Raw genomic sequence first — 23,083 nt, forward strand, 5'->3', positions numbered from 1 at the left:
TCCCATTGCCTACAGCCTTGTATTTATCATGGAAGAGGTAAACCAACAGTACTTGAGCACAACTGCTGGAGCATTTCTATGCAGATGGAAGTTGGGGACTTTACTTCATGCTTCATTTTCTTAGCAGACAGCCACAGGCTTTGACACTAGTGCCTTTGTAAATAGGGGCTAATGCTTCTCCTTGATTCTGCACTCACTCCTTGTTTGAATCCTTCCAACCATTTGAAAAAACAACAATAAATAATATTGCTCCGAGAAAATCTTTTCAAATGGTAACTAAGACAAAACTCACATCTTTGAGAATATGTAATTATGTGTATACAAATGGTGGTACTGTTGTACAACTTACAAATGCTTCAATCCTATTCTTCAAAGCAGTCTCAGTGGGGAAATTTTCTGTTGCAACCTGTTTAGCAGCTTAAGTTATGTTAGGTGCTTTAAAGCAATTTCACTGAATTAAATAAATGTCTAAATATTTGAATGTTTTAGGAGAGAAGGCATGTCTTCCTCTTTCCTCAATTAGTCCAAATTAGTGAGATTTTACTATATATTTAATCCCAGTGCTGCTGCAGTTACCTGTAAAGGAGTAATTTATGTTACACATTAGGGGAGAAGCAGCAATTGATTTTTAGTTCTATTTGGCTTATCTTTTCTGCTTAAGTGCTGATATTTAATTTGTAGGGAAACCTCTAAACAGGTCTATATTTTTATGTTTATTCTCTTTCCTAAGCTAATGAAATAAACACATTTATTGATTTCAGAATCACCTTTATTAATGTAGTTAACATACCTTACTAGTGTTATTTCGTGTATTTGAATTGGAACCATTATTGTTTATGAATCAACATTTTTCTTTCAGGTCAAAGGAATACAGATGCTGTGGAAGAAAATAAGAGTGGACCTCCAAAGAAGAAAGTGAAGGAACTGAGAATTTTGGATCCAAAAACAGCCCAGAATCTGTGTATGTAATATGTTTTACTTAGGTATGATGGTGATGGCTTATTCAGTGTAAACAACCATGCAACTTCTTTGACCAGATTCACTGCTAGAAATAAGATCCAATATAAGCCTCCTACTGGGTTGCCTCATCTAGCCTTCATACAAGGGGAGGTGCCTAGTCTTATTGCAAATTTATATGGCATGTTTGATTGATATCCCTGGGAGGCCTGCCCCTTTCTGAAGAGAAAGGAAGGAGAAGTGGGTCTCGGGGAGAAGGGAGGTAGTTGGGCAGGACTGGCAGAGACGAGAGAAGAGAAATTGTGGTCAGGATATAATACATGAGAGAAGAATAAAAATAAATTAAGAAATGAAAGGAAGGAAGGGTGGGAGAAAAGGAAGAGAGAAAGGAAAGGAAGGATGGAAGGGAAGAAAAGAAAGAGGAAGGAAGGAAGGAAAAAAAGACTGATTAATCCTATATAAAAATAATCCAGGTTGCCTTTTGCCACTTAACCAAAATGAATAAAATGAAAATTGAACATTGTTTAACCTACAGAAAATTAACGATTTTTAGAGCTTTGGCAAGTATTGTTAATAAAACTTTCATAGTGAACATTATGAAACCTAATTAATTTGGTATTGAAAAATATTGTTAAGTATTGATGATTATTTTTCTCACCTGTTCTAGGATTCATATTTTTTAGAAATATTCTCTAGTAACTCTAGACAAGTCATTTTATTGCTGTTCCTTTAAAATAATTCTAATGTGATCTGGTTAAGTTGTTAGCCACTGCACTTTACAACAGGTTGCTGATCCTTGAGGCCATTAAGCACTGAAACATCAAATGTAGTGTTAGTAATGTAGCTGAATAGTTAAATTCATATCCATTTAATCAAGTCTCTAAGTTTTACTTTGACATATTCTCTCTTCTGCATTCGATTTAGAATATTTTCTTTTATCACTACAGAAGGGTGTTTAGATGCTGAGGTTACTAAAGCAGTCTGTGTGAGAAATTTTAACACATACTGCATTTCTAATTGCACAAAGAATACTGTGGGACTTATTTGAGAATAAGATTAAAGTAAACAACTTATCATTCTGGCATCAGGCAAGTAATTAGCCATTAAGAATTTGTACATTGCTGCAATGATAGTATTTTTTTCACAAAGTTGTTTAGTAATTTTTTTCCAGTATGCAGTGTGATCTTATTTTCTGGTTAATATATATCAATGAGATTTATTTCAGTTTTTGAGTTCTCATTCAGTCCCTATGTCTAGGTAACCATTTGCCTAGATAGCAAATATTAATTTTTATTTTGCTACCTGTGCTGTCATGCAGAGGTTTCCATAAAAGTTCATTGATATGTGAGTTCAGGTTCTACCTCTATGAGCATACCTATATTCTTTTTAAAAGTGGATTTAATGGAGACTGGAATGGAAGTTTAAAAGTACTGTCTGTGTAATCGTAAGCTATTCTAGGTAAAATGAGTTGAATTCTTCCAACATGACATAAAATATATCCAATGAAGTAAAGGTTGACAGGGAAATGATTCACTATATGAAGATACTAGTAGTTCACTGCCTGAGTGTCAGGAGGAATGCAGAGTACATTGATGAGTCAGGCACTTCAGCTCTTTTTTGGCAAAGTTCAGTAGTATCCTACCATATTTGTGTGGGATCCATTCCAAAACATTCAGTGGATGACTGAAAGCACATGTAGTAATTAACTCCTGGCTATCTATCTATCTATCTATCTATCTATCTATCTATCTATCTATCTATCTATCTATCTACCTACCTACCTACCTACCTACCTACCTACCTACCTATCTACCTAGTCAGTCTGTCTATCTATCTATCTATCTATCTATCTATCTATCTATCTATCTATCTATCTATCTATCTATCTATGTACCTACGTACGTACCTACCTACCTACCTAGTCTGTCTATGTATGTATGTATGTATGCATGTATGTATGTATGTATATATTTATCTGTATATGTATGTATATATGTATGAATATATGTATGTATGTATGTATATGCCTGTAGTAAAGTTTGTTTTATAAATTACAGTCAGACCTTAACAATAATAATAAATCATGTGATTATAACAATATTCCAGAAAGATAAGTCCCTGAATATGGTATGTTCTCTTTTCCCTCAGAATATCTCATTGTACCTGTATCACTATATTTAGGATGATATGAAATGATATGTTTAACAAAAGCACCTGACAACTTCTCCTTGGTGTATTCAAGTGGGCTTATTACGTACTCCCATGCTTTGGGCTTATAGTTAAGAATCATACATGCGGGGCAGTGGTGGCACACACATTTAATCCCAGCACTCGGGAAGCAGAGCCAGGTGGATGGATCTCTGTGAGTTCAAGGCCAGCCTGGTCTACAGAGCGAGATCCAGGACAGGCACCAAAACTGCACAGAGAAACACTGTCTAGAATGAATACAAAAAAAAAGAATCATACAGATTGCTTCAAAGTAAGCAATGTCATGCATTCACAGCCAATCTGATTACTCCAAACACTACTGTTTTAGTCATTGTCAAAAAATGCTAGAGTAGGTCAAATAAAAACAGAAAATGTTTATTTTAGCTCTTTGTTTTACAGGTTTAGTCCATGGCTACTCCCTTTTATTGCTTTTGACCTCAAAGCAAAATACTATGGTGGGTCAAAGCTCCTCAACTCATAGTGGTCAAGAAGCAGAGATCCAGAGAGGAAGAGTTTGGGGCATTCAGATCATGCCCCCACTGAGTGAATGAATTCTTTGAATGCTGCTTCATCTTCTAATAGTATATTCAGCAATGCATTCAAAGTATCAATAGTGCATTCATCTTGAAGTCACCAATGGATTAGTCAAATCTCTTGCAGACCAATGACTTCTCTAAAGCCCTATGTTTGAAATTTTCATTGGAGAACAAGCAGTTAGCACTAGAAATGTTTTGGAGAAGCCTGTTTTTTCTTAGCCTTAACAGCCATGAGATGATGAGGGAGCAAGTAGCATGCATTTCTCAGATGTACTGTTTGATGAGATGTAGGAGCCAAAGTGAGATGGCATGCAATTTTATGGTTCTACTCAAAATAGCACAATGTAAAAGTCACTAATTAATTCCTTTTTTTAACTGCCTAATGAATAATATTAGACTAAGTTTGAGAAAAATGGAGTGATGTTTGCCTTATTGTCATTCCTTAGAAATTCTATATTGGATGTATCTTAAACTTTGACATTAAAATCTAGATCGATTCAAAAGGCTAATTTAAATCAATCTTTTTTTTTTTTAATTTTAAGTTTTGGTGGGTCGTTTTGTCTCAGCTTAATATAAAATGCCTGAGCATAGTGTCATGAGATATCTAAGTAAGAATTTTATTTTGTACATATGTATACTTGAGCTGCAAATACTGCAGGTTATTTTGCCTATATGAACAGCATAGTCCATCGAATATAAACAACGTATAATTCTGAAAATTAGTAATATATATATATATATATATATATATATATATATATATATTTGGGCTTTTAGAATTTGATACTTTTCTGTCTCTAATAAAATCCAATTTTATTTTAGCTATCTTCCTGGGATCTTATCGCTTACCATATGAGGAAATAAAGAACATTATTTTGGAGGTTAATGAAGAGTTGCTCAGTGAGGCCCTAATTCAGGTATATTGAATATCTTTGGTTTTAAAATAATTTTAATAGAAATTTTAGATGCATCTCTTCTAAATGCTTTTATGAAACAATAATTTCTTACTTTGGATAATAGAATATGTAGTATCTATATCTGTTTATTACTCAGTTGACTCAGCCTTTATGATTCAGGTTCTAGCTCTTTCTGCCATGCCTTAGCTACTGTGCTTTTAATTTTACACATGTGTATTTGTAGACATGTCATTCTCTGCACATCACAAAATTGCATATATTTCATCATAATAACTGGTCCATGAAATAGTTTTTTATTACCATATTATGGATGAAAAAGCCAAGTGATCTAAAGATTACATTTCTATGGATCTTTCTCAGGATCCATAGGTAAATGTGGTAGACTATTCTTTTGTTGGGTACGTAACCTGTGCTGGATACAATTTCAAGAGCTGGGTATTTATTTTCTTATTGAATCTTAAAACATCTCATGATGTAAGTATTAGTGATAGTGTACTCCCTTTAACAAAAGAGAATCTGAATTTTAGGTTATTCAATAGGAGACATCTTGAAGTATCAAACTATGCTTCAAAATAATGTCTAAACAGGCTGCAAATGCTGCTCAGTTCGCAGTGTGCTTGTATACCCTACATGCTGCCCTGAGCTCCATTCCTAGCACTGTGTAAACCCATAGTTGCTCATTTCTGTAATTTCAGCATGTAGGAGGAGACAGGAAGAATAGAAGTTCAATGCCAGCCTAGTATACATGTGTGAGGCCCTGTTTTAAAAAGGCAACAGATACCAAGTAACTTATTTTATGTAACTTTAACAATTTATTTCCCCCATACTTTCTGCAAATATTAGATAATCTGTATTAATGACATAAGCAAGTCATATTTCTGTGGATGGTTTATGTCTACATCACAGTTTACCTCATTTTAAATCTGTATATGCTTATTTATAATAGGATTAAGGATTAATGGATTTATGCTAACATTTTGCTATCATGATACACATATATGTATAAATGTGGCACGTTCATAAGAATCCTCTCATAGGAAAAAATTATAAACAAATTTGCTTTATTTTTTAAGCTCTTGGGGGCAACAAGCATGCCCATTGTTCCTTGAGTTGAAATAGGTTGCTAATCACAATTACCCTCGCATGAGCACATTCACACATACACACATACAAACACACACACACACACACACACACACACACACACACACACACAGAGTTAATAATAATTGAACAAATATATTGTAAAAATACGAAGGTTTAAAAAAAATAGAAGAAACACAAAAGGAAAAAAAAATTACCAGTCATGTGGATGTTTCAAAAAGAAAGATTTGCAGGCTTACCAGCATGTATTGTGGTCTAAAGCACTAGAAGAGGTAAGACTGGTCCAAGTCAGCCTTCACACAGCAGTAGGAAACTTCTGGAAGCACCAAGTTACCAAGCAGGATTAAAATTTGGTTGACTGTCCCTCACTTTCCCAGAATACAAAGTAGGATCTACTGTAACAATTATAAATACTACGATTTGACTGTAATTTAGACCAGATCAAACTAGAAATTTTAATAAACATCAACGTAAGCTACTACTGCTTCAAAACTGAAAGCAGTTCATTCTTCCCAACTAGACCAGACTCAAGCAATTTAAAGAAAGGCAAAGATGCATTGTACATACTATAAAATTACTGACATTCCATATTTTCTATATGTATACTTTGAAACATAGTTTCATCTAGGGGATATACACCTTTGAGATTCTTTTCTATCTTTTATTCTCTAATGTACTTAAATCCTGACTTTAAAAATAAAAAGATTTATAAAAATTATACTGGCAAGGGAAATAAACAACTTGATGCGTCATATTTACAGTATTTTTTCATGAAGAGGAAAAGTTATAATGTTGTAATTAACAAAAGTATTGCTACATTTATTGACTCTCCAAACTATGACCCTATCTTACTACAATTTCATTACATAGGAAAGATTATAAAGCTTTTATTACTGGTGTGTCACAAGTTTACCTGCCTTGCTTTGTCATATTTCAAAACAAAATGTCATAATAACGAAAAGAAGGATAACTAAGTCATATTTAGTTTTGTGCCTTGTATATTTCAATTATTATGCAAACGGTCTTAGGACAGTTCAGGTCAGTGCAGGTGCCTCTGAAGGCCAGTGGCATCAGACTCCCCCAGGATTTGGGGTTACAAACAGTTATATAAAACACTGTTTGTTCTAAGAGCTGAACTCAAATCCTTTCTGAGAACACCACACTCTTTCAACCACTAACCCATCTCTCCAGCCTCAATCTTCTGTGTTTTCATGGCTTCTATTTGATAAGACTGTTGAAAAGCCAGCTTGCTCATTGTGCACTAGAGAAACTTGTTTCATTGCCTATCCTGGTTAATTCAAATTGATTCTCTTTATTTTTACATAACAACAAATGACAAGTATTTAAAATGTATGATTGAATAAGACATGAATATAAGATACCTGAAATTTTATGTTTAATATTAGTTTTGCCTGGATGTGTCATATGTTTGAATATGTTCTTGTAAGGAAGTGGGCTCCTCTGGTGAAATTATTATACTCTTGCTGTTCCCCCAAATGAATGCTTCCTCATGCAGAAGAGACTTGCATCACTAAGACCTCTTTCTGACTCCCAAACTAGATATGTTTGCTTCAATGATGCAAAAGTAGCATCAATTTGCCATTCATATGAGGTGTTTACCATTTATGTCTAATTACCATGTAACACATCGATAATGCACAGCATTAAATATGTATCATCAGATTAACTTTGTTGTAAGTTCTATTTGATTACAGTGCTAAACTCCATCCATGCGTAATCATAGTTTGTTGCTCATGAACATGGTTTTTTTCCTCATAACAACAAAAACAACAAAAAACAATTAAGGACACATGATTTTGTAGGAATTTGAATTAACACTGGTGTTACATCTGCTAGAATGGGTCAATAAACTCTTCCTCACTAGACAGCTAAAGGACTGTACTTATTTGACAGGATAAATGGTCTACTAAAAAAACCAGACAAACCAAAAAACTACTTTTATTTAGTCAACATGATAAAGTTAAAATGTTAAAGTTATTAACAAGATCCAATCCCCCATATTTCCATAAGTCTCATATATTTCCATATATCAAGACTTAAACTAGACATTGAATTCACTGTGTGGTAGAAACTGAAATGTTTTACAATGCTTGCTATAACATATAGAAACACTGAAGCATATACTATATTTTAAGATTGTTGGGTGTATTTATGAGTAATTTGTGATAGGTTTACATGATTTGTAGCATCACTATTCCAGTATTGAAAATCTAGTTTAGTGTAATTTAACTTGATTATTTGAGAGAAGAAAAAAAGAAAACACACATACAAGACTAGAGTTTAATAGGCCATATGTCCTTAAAAATAATGTGTATATATTAAACAAAGATACAGAATTATCAAATGAAACTAGCAGTTAAAAAATTTTTATTATTAGAGAAAAGTTAAAACATGCTTTATATGAGATCAACAGTGGTTGTGAATAATTCTTAAATGCTTGAAATATATATTGATAGTGAAATTATGTTTATATTTGCCAGGCATATGTCAAATAAATAGGATTTATATAGAAGGTGCAAAAAATTTTCAGAGTTGTTAGTTTAGTGCAATTGGAAAGGATTTGGCAGGTTTTAAACATGGAAGTGTAAAATAGTTCATCTTTCTTTTAATGTAGTTCTAATTTATATTTTGCATTTCATTTAATTAAAACTGTAGACAACAGATTAACATCATAATAACAGTACTTACAACTGATGGTAATAGAAGTAATAAATGTTTTCTTTTCATGTTACAGTCGTGCCAGATATCAAAGAAACATTATTTAAACTCAATACTACTTCAGAATTAAAGTACTTATTAGGTCTGCCACTAGATCTTTTTTAATGCGATAATCAAGAAACACATCTATTATTATACACAACTTGCTTTGGTAAATATGTTGACAACTATTTCAACACAGTTGGTTTCATTTATAATGATATGTATTTGATTTTATTTTGAGAACTGATCTCCAAATAAAAGAAGTTCATGGGACAACCAACAAGGCCAGAAACTGATAGCTGTGCTCCCAGGGATGCTTGGTTAAGGTAGTTTCCTGGAACAAATTCACCTTGAACTAGACTTTGAAGTATTAATAGGATTCAATAAGGGATTATTGAGAGTGAATAGTGGGCAAATACTTGAGGAATATAAAAGATAATATCTTTTATTATTCATATATATATTTTAATTAATGAAGGATAGTGATGACCAAGCATATGGAGGACGATTAGTGAATTGGTGGTGGTGCTATTATAGAAACAGAGATCACGGCCTAATAACTGGTCCCCTCCTTTTTCTATCTATATCTCTGTATTTCTCAGATGTGCTTTATGTGGAGTTTTAGTTGCCTAAGTGCAAGAAGTCTGATGTCATTTATGTGCTACAGGCCTTACTGTTCCTTACCTCACAGTTTGACTTATTCCTGGATCCTGTGTACATTAAACTTTTTTTTTGACTGCTGCTGGACAAGTTGAACTATTGAATTTAGGCAACATTCAATTTTATGTTTAGGAAAATTAGTGCAGCCATAGTATATATCAAGTGATTTGCTGTTAATAGACTTAATAGGGAAATACAATGTACTTTTTAAAAATACAAAATAAATAAAGCCTTGAACTATATAGGCTTCAGTTGGGTAGCAGGTAGATAACTTAGTTTTAAAATATATATTCATTGAAAATTAAAAGTTTTGTTAAAAAATGGTTGTACTAATGGAAAAAAAGAATGCATCTTCAACAAATGGTCCTGGCATAACTGGATGTCAACATGTAGAAGGCTGCAAATAGCTCCATATCTGTCACTGTGCACAAAACTTAGGTCCAAGTGGATCAAAGACTTCAACATAAATCCAGTTACTCTGAACCTAATAGAAGAGAAAGTAGAAAGTAGTGCTCTCATCCAGTGACTGATGGAAGCAGATGCAGAGGTCCACAGCCATGCCACAGGTGGAGCTCCAGGAGTCCAATTGGCAAGAGAGAGAGGAGGGATTATATGAGCAAGAAATATTGAGACCATGATTGGAAAAGCACAGGGACAAATAGCCAAACTAGTGGAAACACATGAACTATGAACCAATAGCTGAGGAGCCCCCATGGAACTGAATCAGGCCCTCTGGATAAGTGAGACAGTTGATTAGCTTGAACTATTTAGGAGGCCCCCAGGCAGTAGGACCAGGACCTGTCTTTAGTGCATGAGATGGCATTTTGGAACCTAGGGCCTATGCTGGGAAAATTTGCTCAGCCTAGGTGAGGGAAGGAGGGGACTGGACCTGCCTCAAGTGAATCTACCAGGCTGAGCTGAATCCCCAAGGGTGTCCTTGCCTTGGAGGAGGTGGGAATGGGTTTTTTTTTTGGGGGGGGGGAAGGGCGGGTGGTGGCAGGAGGAGGGAGGACAGAATAATCTGTGGGTGATATGTAAAATTAAATTAATTATAAAATTTAAAAAAATGGTTGTACCCTTGGGGATTTAAAAAAGAAATTACTAGGTAGGATAAAAATCCAAAACATAGTAGAAAAGAACTACAGGTAATATTGCACTAAAGTATGGTTCAGGATAGAAGTAAGGCCAGTACAGAAAAGAAGATCAATGGGTCATTTTAAAACACTGATTCTTAAAGTATGAGGACTGGTGAACTTCTTGAGGCTTTTAGTGAAAGAAAGGTGGTAAGAAATAGAAGATCAAGGAATTCATTTCTGTAGACTACATATGGTGAGGCAATGGGTGGTGATATTGAAATCAGAATAAAAGAAATATGCACATCAAGCCAGGATAGATTACAATGCAGATACCATAGAGCTGTAAGGAGTAATAAAGTGACTGAGATCAGGGGTAGAAATACCTTTTGCATTTATTTTTTACTGGTGCATTGAAAAATAAAATAGTTCATATTAATAGAGTACCATGTAATTTTTACCATATATACATATGGCTTAAATAAGACTAAACATATCTCTTTAACCTTTTGTGATGTGATTATAATTAAAACTTTCAAAATTTCTCCTTGTCACTTTTAACAGCTGTGGGGGACCAGCCCCCATCTTTTTCAGGGTTCCTATTAGGCATAGAGAGGAATAAGAAACTTTCAGATAGAATCATAGGCCTAGACAAGAAGAAAGATAGAAACACAGGATAGCTTCGGGAGGACCTGGGTCAATACCCAACAGCCCAGAATTTTATTCCAAAAGGCTTTTTATAACAATGCCAATGGCCGAGGCAAAAGACCTCCCCATTGTTAGATAAAGCCAAGTGTAGGCCTTTCCAAACACCTGGTACCCTGGTCCATGGTCCAATCATCTTATGTAGCCAGCCCTGCTGGTAAAAGAAGCTCAGATCTCACTAGGGCTCCCACAAACAGTACATTAGTGTCGCCTACAATCACTGAACTACATAGAGCTTTTAGTATTTCCAATTGCAGTTACATCCAGTCATCCTTATTTTGTAGGTCTCCCTTAAAATATGCTATACTCTCCACCAGACTACTGTACTTTTTAAGCAGATGCTGTGTTAATTTATGGTGTTCTGCCTTCTGCCACCCTTCATTTAAGAAACAAGTGTATTCCTGCAGAGGATGAAAATTGGGGGGGTTTCATTTGCTGCTGTGTCATCACTTCTTTCTCTGACTTTTCCTTAACCCATTCTTTATGTAGTAGAAGGCTAAGATAAGTGCCCATAATACCTCAGATAAAATGCAGCTCTATACTACTTCCTTTATAACTGGAAATTCATACACAAGAATATTTCTGATTGCCCCCTACTTATAACTTCCCTGTATTTCTGACTGCATTATGTTTCGGAAACACAGTTGAATATTTAATACTGCAGTGCATGCAAGACATAAACCCTACAACTTCCCAACATGATTATGTTTTCTCAAATGTGATTTTTACATCTCAAAACAGATTACATGATCTATATAACTCTTTCTTGAATACTGACAAAATGATTAGATAGAAGCAAAGGTCATTCAATCCATCCCCTGGATTCCAGGCAGTGCTACACCTAAGTCATCAAAGATAAATGTGTATCTATTGATTCTGCAAGGAAAAAGATTCTTCAGCTTCCCTCAATTAACCAGTTCTAGTGTATAATTATCCTTATAGTCAGGAAGTTCATGCATGTGTAATAGTCGAGCTCGTTTTTGTCTCTTCAATCCATCTTTGTAATCATTGATCTATTTACATGGCTATCGACCATCTGTATTGTATGCAGGCTTGTGAGTCTGCATGTGTTTCTGCACTTTACAAGAGTTGATGCCTTTAGAAGTCTGCAGGTATATCAATTAAGGCTATGAAGCATTACTGTTGTAGAATTTTAGAACTCTTTTTTTTTTTTTCCTTACTAACAACTCCAAGTTTATTTTTATAATTCTGTAGGGAAATTGAAATATTTTCAATGACAAGACAGTCTTGACAACATATCTTTCTTTTTTGACAACATTTCTTTCTTATTTCTCATCATAGAAGAATAAGTATTTTGTGGTGCTTTTGCAGTCTGAAAATATTTTTATCCATGAGCTGCTATTGTTTTTTCATCTTTTGCTTCTAACTTTATATCAAATGGAATTTTAAAAATGTATTCTCTTGTCTGTGTTGAAAGCAGTTTTGTTTTTGAGCGTTGGGTACTAATCTTAGTCTATTGTGAAGTTGAATCTAATCCAAATAAATATTGTGTCTGCTCATTGTCATTTTTTCTATGTTGATTTTTTTTTAAGAATAACCAGTGTTTCATTTGTTACTATCACTGGTTGTGTTCTTATTTGCAAGGAAAGAAAAGGTAGCTATAGGTAATTAGTATTTTCTTATATCAATTAGAAAAAAAATTTAAATGGGAAAAATTGAACTTATTTGAATAAAAACAGTATTTTGTTTGTAGCTGTGCAAACTCTGGCCTCATAGCCCATTGTTTCTTCTGTCTTGCACACTTCTAGCTACAGAAAATCTTCATAAAATTTTCAATTATTTCATACTATTAGTCTATGGATCCTATTGGACTGAGGGGATGAAAAGAACAGACCAGAAGTTCCCTTTCAGTTGTACAGCTTTAATACGTGTCTCTTTTCACATAAATTTCCAGGATCCTACAACTAAGAAATGAAAAGCAAAATTACACTATGAGCTCTACATCAACCTGCTAAAGCCCCCAAAACCAAGAAAACAAAAATAAAACACCACCCAAAAGTGAAAATAAACAAACAACAACAAAACCCACCAAACAATAATCAAATAAAAGCAAACAAAAACTGTGGAGTCCATTGTATATTGGCCAACTACTGAGCATGAGACCTGCCTTTCAGTTGTTGATATATACACAGTATCACTCTGTTGATTTTTCACCTTCCCAGCAGGTATAATGACAGTTCAGTTGCAAACCTTTACCTTAGTGGCTAAGGCTTTCTTACAAGTGTGCTGTGTCAGTTGTGGTGTGTAGGACCAGCTTTCAAGGGAATGACAAGGAAACTACTTAACCAATATAAAACCAATCATGAGTTCACAAACATATTTGTATACTCTTTTGTATATATAACAGTCTTTTTATGTGGAATTTGGCATTGACATATATTTCAAGTCATCTGTACCAGCCATCTATCATTGTTTTGCATTTATTGGTAGAGTGTTGGAAGAGTTAGCTATATAAATATTTATACATATGAGTACGTATTGCTAGTTGAAAAGACAATCGTATTTTGAAAATTGCAGAAAAGACTGTTATTGTTTTTCTATCTGTTAGAAAATCAGTGCTTCTAGCCAAATACACTTTTTATGCATTATTTTCATAGATAATTTGAATATTGCTTTGAGGTGGAAAAATTTCAAACAATACAGAATTGGACTTTTTTGTAACAGTTTCTCAATCTATGTTTGACTAGCTCTCCTTTATTCATCATGTAACTAAATGGCCAAGAATATGATCTGTTCAAAATCATGTGATTGCCTCTTATTCTTTTAAAAGTCATTGATTTCTTCATGTGAATTTGTGTGAAATATTTTATAAGATTATACAAAAAGTTGACAGTTATTTTTTGAAACAACTGCCATGACAAGATTAAATTTGAAGTAGTTTTGTTTATACATTCATGGTTGTTGTTTAGAGGAAAAACAAACTGAAAAGTGAGTATATCCCTTCTAAATGTTATAGGTATTATATAAACAGTGGTGGTCAGTAGAAAAATGTTGCTAACTGGCTAATCTAAAGTAATCTATACTAAATTGGATCTTATTAATAGTTAGCTAAATCCTACCATGAAGTTTTAAGGCAACAATATAAATGATGACAAAAGTGTCAGAAAAGTTTAAAGATAAATCATTTGTATTGAACTTCACAATGTTCATTCATGATACTTCTTTAATGTTATAATATATGTATATGTTTCAGAGCATTACCTATAACAATGCCCACAGTACCAGTACTTGTGAAGCACATTAATTATCCTTCCCTAGAAGAAAACACGACCCTGAAATTGATGCTCATCATCCCCATTCTATTCTTGATGATTTTGCCATACATATGGATGTGCAACTATAGAATATGATTAGGATTTTCCTTCCTTTTCAAATGTTCTGTAAAAAGTTAAGTACAGCCGGGCAGTGGTGGTGCATGCCTTTATTCCCAGCACTGGGGAAGCACAGCCAGGCGGTTCTCTGTAACTTCAAGGCCAGCCTAGGCTGCCAAGTGAGTTCCAGGAAAGATGCGAAGCTACACAGAGAAACCCTGTCTCGAAAAACAAAAAAACAAAAACAAAAAAACCCAAACAAACAAAACAGAGTTAAGTACAACATATATATTAAAACTGTTTTACCATTTTTTAGATTTGTCCATTTTCCCTATGTAGTATAATTTTCTATGACATACATTACTTGTATTTAAATAGCCATATATTGTGTCGATGGACATTTTAGTTATTGCTAATTTTATTATTATTCCTTTTATTTTTTATTATCATAAAAACTGATAGTATGATACTGTTGCCATAAATGTTTGTTTAAATCTTGAAAATCTTCTAAAGATATGATGGTTTCAACATGTATTATCTCGCACATATTGGAAGTACTTAATTCCTACTCAAACTTATTGTCTCAAACTTTGAGGGTAGGACCCTTTTGCCTGTAATTAGACCTTTGTATGCTTTTTCACACACTGTTGATTATTAGTACTGTCTCTATGGTTTCAGTGTAGATGGTTTGTGAACTATATGTATCTTCAGAATTGCTGAGTAGTGACGGATTATTTCCTGAAATGGGTGTGCCAGTATATCCTATTTATATCATATGAGAATTCACATGGCTATAAACTAGTAGTATCTCAATCTCTAGGTTTGTTGCTTGTTTTTGTTTGTTTACTATTTATTCAGTTTTAGGGATTGACACCAGGGCTTCCATCATGCTAACTTCAATTGTGGTGGCAAGGATAACTGTTGTTTTGAAAACCTAGAAGCTGTGTATGTAATGAGTCTAGATGAAAGAATGACCCCATTAGGAGAAGCTGAAAAAAGGGTAGGAAGGTGTTCAAGTGTGTGAATTCTATCTTAGTTAGGGTTTTCATTGCTGTGAAGAGATACCATGACCAGGGCAACTCTTATAAAGAAAAGATTAATTGGGGGTTGGCTCACTTAGAGTTTCAGAGGTTAAGTTCATTATGATCATGAAGGGAAGCATGGCAACATGCAGACAGACATGGTCCTGGAGCAATAGCCCAGTGTCCTACATCTTGTAGACAACAGGAAGTCGACTCCTCTCATACTCAGGGAAGCTTGAGAAAAAGACCTCAAAGCCCACCCCCACAGCAACATACTTCTTCCAACAAGTCCACACCTACTCCAACAAGGACATTCCTCCTAAAAGTGTCACTCCTTTTGGGGGCCATTTCCTTTCAAACCACCACAAGTTATTTATATTTTTTCAATATGTATTTGTTCTGTAGCCATAAAAGTTGCACAGATATTGGGCATTTCTGATCATACATGTCCCTTTGAAACTTGTAATCCTCAAGTAGCACAGTATCTAATGGCTAATGTGGCAGTTACATAGATGGCAAGCTGTATTACGGGTCAAATACTTGTATAAAACAAAAAGTATGGACAGTACCAGGCTTTGGTACTCTTTAAAGGAAAACAATTGTGTTTTCATTTACCTCTAAGAACAAATAACAAGAACACAGAAATATGATGTAAAAGCCTTAAATGTGCTTAGAGTATCTATTGCTTTATGAAACACCATGACCTAAAAGCAAGTTGGAGAGGAAAGGGTTAAATAATAGGCTTATACTTCCACATCACTGTTCATCATCAAAGAAAGTTTGGAAAGGAGTTTCAGTAGGGGTGGAACCTGGAGTCAGGAGTTGATGCAGAGTCGATGGAGGGGTGCTGCTTACTGGCTTCATCCTCTTGTCCTTCTCAGCCTGCTTTCTTATAGAACCTAGGACCGCCATCTCAGCAATGACACTACCCACAATGGGCTGGGCTCTCCATATCCATCACTAATTAAGAAAATGACTTACAGGCCTGCTTGCAACCTGATCTGATAGAGGCATTTTCTTAACTGAGGCTCCTTCTTTTCAGATGTCTTTAGCTTGTATCAAATTGCCATAAAACTATTACGCACATATGCCCACCTGCATACATAACTACTTAAGCTGTATGCCATAAAACAGTGCTGATACACATGACCTAATAACAAATAATAGTTAAGGAATTTAATTTTCTGTTAAAGCAAGTGGAGGAAGTTGTGTTGAAATGACAGAAACTTAGGCAAGTGTTTGAGAAAAACATCTTGTCTTCAGTAATGCATGTGTATACTTATCAGTAGAATCTAATTTAATTTATCCACCTGTAGATGGCTAGAAAATACTGCAATAATACATTTTTAAAATATTGGCCCTGGTCCATTTATTTGGTAAATGATGGACTTAATCAGAGTGAACTTAACTCAGTTCTCTACTACTAAAATGACTTAATGAGATATAAGACAAAAAAAGAAAGGTTATGTTTTGTCAAGAAGGAAAGGGCAATATGGTTCAATACCTTTACTTAAGTAACCTTTACATGTGCAATTAACATTTAAAAGAAATAAAGTTTTGGAAGCATTATAGAGTAATTGCATAGATGTAAAAAGTAGTTAGTACCCTGTGGTCTGTTAGGAGAAATTTCTTCAAATAACACTGACAGTTATCAGAAAGTGAATTTGTGATGCATAAAAAATGAGGGGGGAAATCTCCTCATTTGGAGGCATACTTACTCCTTCGTTGTTTTCTTAGTAAACTTCAACTCACTGACATTTTCTAGAATAAAATTTTCATTCTCATGCAGAATTGATATTTTAAACACAAATTTTGAAATTGTTGAGGGAGAAAAAGCATGCTATTAAGCAGCAGCAGCAGAGGGATATATAGAATGGATCATATCTTAAAACTTGGAGGCCATTTGCCTATCACCTAGTAATTTGTCAGAATATATGGCATTTAAAGCGTTTTTGTTATTTGTTTTCAGTTTCTACAGCTATAACTGGCTTTCTCCCATGCTACACATGCAGTTGTTATATGAACTGTTAACCTACCTTTGCCATTTATTTACAAACCAGGAGGAGATGTAATGTAAATGAAATACTAATTTCATGAGCTATTTTATTTAATCAAATGAAGATTGCCTAGATAGTATGAATTTTACAATAACTGTCTGATCTATCTGAGAATACCTCTATTTAATTGATTTTTTTGGTCACTATCGTAGAACTTCTTTGCAGAAGCCTCTTCTATATTGAGCATTTCTAGGCACCTCCTCAAACAATTTGCACATTCTTCAAATGAATTTTTTCATTTCCATGTAGCAGCTGAGAGTGATTTTCCCCATTTCCTGTGTAAAACTACTCTAGGAGTAACTGTGTAGAGAGAAGAAGATTTCACCTCTTGGTGTACAGAATCTTTCTAAGAGCCGAGAATACATGTTTTATGGAAAATCATAGATGCATGGCTTTTCCTTTCCTCCTTTTCTTGGGGATGTGACACATAGGTAAAGGTTAGAATAAAACCCAGGAACATACTAACACAGGCTCTACCACTGATCTTCTACCCAGCACCATTTGTTTTTTATGTACTTCATTAAATATATGCCAAAGTCATGCACTTCACATATCTCCCCTTTCTACCCATCTCATAGATATGATTTTTTGAACTATGTTTGAGTAGGTAAAAGGCATCTGTTAACTTAATAAGTTTTTTTGGATGGTATAACCTGCCGGGGACCAGCCTCAGCAGTTTCAGGGATATAAAGGATGGAATACCAGGAAGGCTCAGTAACAACTCAGAGACAGTGGTCGTGCAAGCTGACAGGCCACTTTGGGCTTCTGTAGTTGCTAAGTAGTTTCATTGCTACATCTTCTTTAGCTTCCATAGCTTCTCTAGTTTCTGCTTTTGCCCTGGTAACCTCAGTCTTTTATTATCATAAGCAATGGGGAACAGAAAGAAAAGAGGAAATCACTGAATACAAAATGTTCTCATGATTCTAAAGGTTATTCTTAGAAAATCACCAATATAATCTTCATCATCTTTTACTAGACACAGGAACTATCCCAGACTTAACACCAAAGCAACTATAATCTATTTTTATTATTAATGGTTATACAATCTTCTGAGCACTTGACCCAGAGGCTATCAACATGCAATTTCTCAAAAAAGGCAAAAATAAGAACAGTGGTCAATGTACCAGACAGTCATTTCCTTCTCAGACAGCCTGCTCTGACCTCAAGAACCATGAAGTCATCTAAGTTCCTCCTCAGCCTCTGCAAACACAAAGCCCCATGACTGGTGGGCCACATGACCTCAGACAAGAAATTTGCCCCTGCAAGTCAGCAACTTTTGTCCTTCTATATCCCAACAATTCCAAGGAAGACCTGATCTAATTTTCAGAGCTTCTATAAAGGAATCTCACCTTTCTTGGCAGATCTTTTTAATCTAGGAACCCAATAAAACTTGCAGCAGTGACTCCAAACATTGTCACATTGTCTCCACATTCCTACAGGAGGAATCAAAATATCTGGATTAAAGTTGCCATCTCCCTTTCTTGGTAGAAGCCACCATTTTCCTCTTATTCTAGGTTCCCACACTTTTAGTTTGTCATCCCATCTATATGTTACTCCATCCACAGTCTTCAGCCAATACCCTTAGGGTCTCAAGTTTTACACAATGCCTTTGGAATATCCTCTGAAACTGAATTATTCATCATGGCCAATTTGAGTCCAGAGTGTTGATTCACATCATACCATGTGCTGACCATACATTTGGTTCAGTTTATCCAAGCCTGAAAAGCTTCCCCAGGCCGCAGGTTTTTTTTTTTTTTTTTTTTTTTAATGCACTGCATAATTGCCTTAACCCCAGCTGGGTGACCATCTCTGTATAATTTCCTGTGAAATTTACTTCACTCCCTTCTTGTATCTCAGAAATTACCATTGATCTAGGAACACAGAACATGAAGATCAGATAGGAGAAAAAGACTAGTATTACAAAAAGTATTTATATGGAGGAAGACATGACATGCACACCATAAAAAATCATGACCTTGGGACATGTAACCCTTTCTGCCTTGGCCCTCTATAGGCATGCTAAGCAGAAGATCTGGAGGGGAATGCACAGAGTGTTGATGGTCCAAAATCTTGGGTCCTCTTTTCTCCAATCTCTGCTGGCAGCATGTCAGGCATCTTATACGTTGTCCCTGGAAATAATCAAATCTCTGTCCATGGCATACAAAAGAATGACATGGAATGATATGACTTATGACTTATCACAAAGAATCTATAGCCAACAAGATTTATCATGTCTCATCCAGTCTCAAAACTGTTCCCATATTAAGGGATCAGCATATATTTTACCTGTATTGTAGTTTTCCTTTTGTTTCTTTCTTTATGTCTGTAGTCAAGATTTTCAGGTCTCCTCCAATCAAATCTGATCTTTAATTAATTTTGAAGAAATCCATAGCTTTTGGTTTCCTGTGGAAACAAAATCAAAACCTCTCCCCCAATGAAACATATTTTTTTGAATTCTATTCTGAAGATAAGACATTCTTAAAGTATATAGGTTGGTTTAATTTAGCAGTTTCCATATTCCAATGTCTCTCAGCAGCTGTTGTTTGTTGTACATTAGCATTTAAAAAAATCAAAGTCAACAAAACACCATACAGGATCCAGACACCCTGAGTATTTTCTATCTTCAAGTGGCTTGTTCTTTTTATATTACCTTATTCTTTCTTTAAAGACTTTATTATTTTTAAAATATTTTTTCTGTGTATATCCATTTTCTTTTTTTGTTTATTTAGCATGTAAGTCACATGGAAAATAAGTAACCGAGTTTTAGCTACAAAACTGGTGAAACTAGCCAGGCGGTGGTGGCGCACGCCTTTAATCCCAGCACTTGGGAGGCAGAGGCAGGCAGATCTCTGTGAGTTCGAGGCCAGCATGGTCTCCAAAGCGAGTTCCAGGAAAGGCGCAAAGCTACACAGAGAAACCCTGTCTCGAAAAACCAAAACAAAAAACAAACAAACAAACAAAAAAATTGGTGAAACTAGCAGTATGGATGGATTAAACTCTCTAATAAATGGAAGAGTTTGACAGATAAGACTTGAAAATGTGCCATTTATGAGTAATCTGAAGTACATTCACATTAGATTACAATGCCAAAAAAATTTGGAAAGCCATTATTGAAATTAAGGAAATCATGGGTACTTTCATTATTCCCATAAACCATAGTGTTCATCATTCTCGTCAGAGTGATTAGGTAAATACCAAAAGTCCATTTAAATGGGTGTTTATTATCAATATTTAGTGTTATTGATAGGTTTACTTTCTTCTGCTATTTTTTATTAGTGTCAATAGGGCTGGTTTCACAGACTAAGCAAATACTCTATCCTCTTCATTATATTAAAACATTTTGAGAAAAAATGGTAATACTTGTAATTTAATTGTTTTCTACAATTCATTTTTTAAAAATTTGAAGCCACAAGGTCCTGGCTTTTTCTTTATTTGGAAGTTTTTGATTTCTGATTTAATGTCTTTTATTTATCAATATATTTAGATTTTCCATTTATTTTTAAGTATGTTCTTTTTCTATGTATAGATTAGTTTTTTTTATTCTAGATTATCTGATTTAGTGATATATAGCTATAACAGAACGTATGAGTCTTTAATATAATGACACAACTTCCCTTTGAACCTAGATTATACAGTTTTTCTTCATTAAAAAGTTTGTTTTTTTATATGTTTAGTTGAATTATTAAAAATCTTACTTTTCACTTACGAACACTAACTTTTGTGCTTTTTTTTTTTTTTTTTTTTTTTTTTTTTTTTTTTAGAATCTTGTTAAACATCTTCCTGAGCAGAATGTACTCCGAGAACTAGCACAGCTTAAGAATGAATATGATGATCTCTGTGAGCCTGAACAGTTTGGTGTTGTGGTATGTATTGATCGCAAAGGCCTAAGAATATACTTCTCATGAACAGAAGAAATATATTAATTGATTTCCTTTACTTTATAACTATAAAATTAAATGTAATATTGACTTAGAAAGAATCTTCACCTGCATTACTTTTTAAATTTCACAGAATCATCAAAGCATTATGGGATATTCTCTTTAACAGTGCTGATATTTAATGATATCAATGCATGCAAAATAGTATGCTGCATTACATTGGCTAGTTTCCTTCCCTTCAGATCTGAATGTTAGAATTTAGCCGCCAGAAAACTTAGGCTGAAATAGGAAAATAATATCTAGGGAAATTTAAAAAAACTAGCAACTATTTTTACTATATGCATTTTAAAAGAAAACTCACAAGTATTTTCAAATTTTTTGGAATGTCAATAATTGATTGAAAGATTGCAATATGTCTTTTCCATCAGGATAAATAACTTAAAAGGTGCCTCATGTGGTTTAATCATTTTTCCTTATCCCCATCATTTGAAATGACGCTAAATGACTAAGTATAAAGAATATCATCATATATCTTAAAATACTACAAACCTGCTATTCAGATAACTGGACACTGCAATTAGTTTCTGTGAATAAAACCTATCTTTTTGCAGAGCTGGGAACTGAACCCTATCCTTGTGCTTGCTTGGCAAGTACTCTACAACTCAGCTAAATCCCCAACCCCTAAAAGCTATCTTGTTTTTAACTCAGGTATTCAGGACAGATTTCTTTGTTATATAAATTTCTGGTTTACTCTGCTTTTCTGATTGTTTTCCATTTGTAAAAAAAGGATTTTTAGATTATCAATCAAACTGTTTTTCAAATAGCATCTGCTTCATTCAAAATATTTCATAATGTTTCTAAATAGTTACATGTTAGAATTGATCTGATTTCCTACCAGTTTTAAAATTTTGTTCATATGAAACTCTGTTAGATGGGAGTGAGTATGTTCTTTTTAGCATATACAGTGAACATTTGTCCATATTTAAAATTCTTTATTTTAGGGCATTCTGTTGCCTACATTGAGATAGAAAGATTTGTCAAATCCTTGAAATGAAACTAGACAAGCAAATTTGGGATCAAATAGAATATATAATGGACCTGGGTAACATATTTCTCTTATTTTTAAATCAGATCTATTAGTCAACTGAATTGCCTGTGTATTATTTATTAACTAGTGTCATTTTAGAAGAGTGCTAAATAATAAAATTTGTAGCCCCGAGTCCACACTTGAAACCTAAGCAGCTCAAATCCATCTTATAATTGAAGCAGGGCTTTACACCATCTGAGATTTCAGCTGCATCATGATGGTTATGAGTTTTACAGTAGGTACACTACACAATTTCTCAGAAACCATTTTTTTCTCCTTAGTGCAGTTTATCTAGGAAGATGTATTAGTTTGCCAAGGAAGTCCTTCAAGAGGAATATCCTTGGTACCTTACTGAGGAAATGAAATTGGGGAGCATAAAAAGCAATATACCTTCTGAACTAAAGGCAAAAATAGAAAATGGAAGAGATTTCTTGTTTATGCACATTACCATAAATATTTAAGGCTGTATATACATGAATTCTCATAGTCACCATGTTTACTCTCACTGTATTTTGCTCTGTCTCTACTGAAGTGGGGTCAGAGAGAATCTAGGAGATTACTAAGCACTTTATACTATGTAGATTGCCTAAGCATATCAATTGGGATTTACTAAATAAAGCTTTGGCACACTCTTCTTAAAGAATATATTATTCATTATATAATGATAGCCTTAATAATTAATAATAACAATAACCTTAGTCTTTTAAAGTTATGTACAATCTTTTATTTAAAATAGACAGTGAATATTGAATTACTTTTTTAGACAAAAGTGTGAGTCGGATATTTTAAAAGGACAGAAAAGTAAAATTTTCACTAAAATATTATC

At 34.1% G+C, this 23,083-nt stretch overlaps 1 protein-coding gene across 1 annotated transcript in view; it reads left to right on the forward strand.

Moving 5' to 3' along the window:
• Positions 1 to 23,083, forward strand: part of LOC114696996 (protein diaphanous homolog 2-like) — a 761,266-nt gene that overhangs the window by 327,646 nt on the left and 410,537 nt on the right. The window contains 3 exon segments of the mRNA XM_037199207.1: positions 860 to 961; positions 4,524 to 4,618; positions 21,054 to 21,155. Coding sequence (XP_037055102.1) covers positions 860 to 961; positions 4,524 to 4,618; positions 21,054 to 21,155 — 299 coding nt within the window.

Source organism: Peromyscus leucopus, chromosome X, assembly GCF_004664715.2.
Source record: "Peromyscus leucopus breed LL Stock chromosome X, UCI_PerLeu_2.1, whole genome shotgun sequence".
Lineage (NCBI taxonomy): Eukaryota > Metazoa > Chordata > Mammalia > Rodentia > Cricetidae > Peromyscus > Peromyscus leucopus.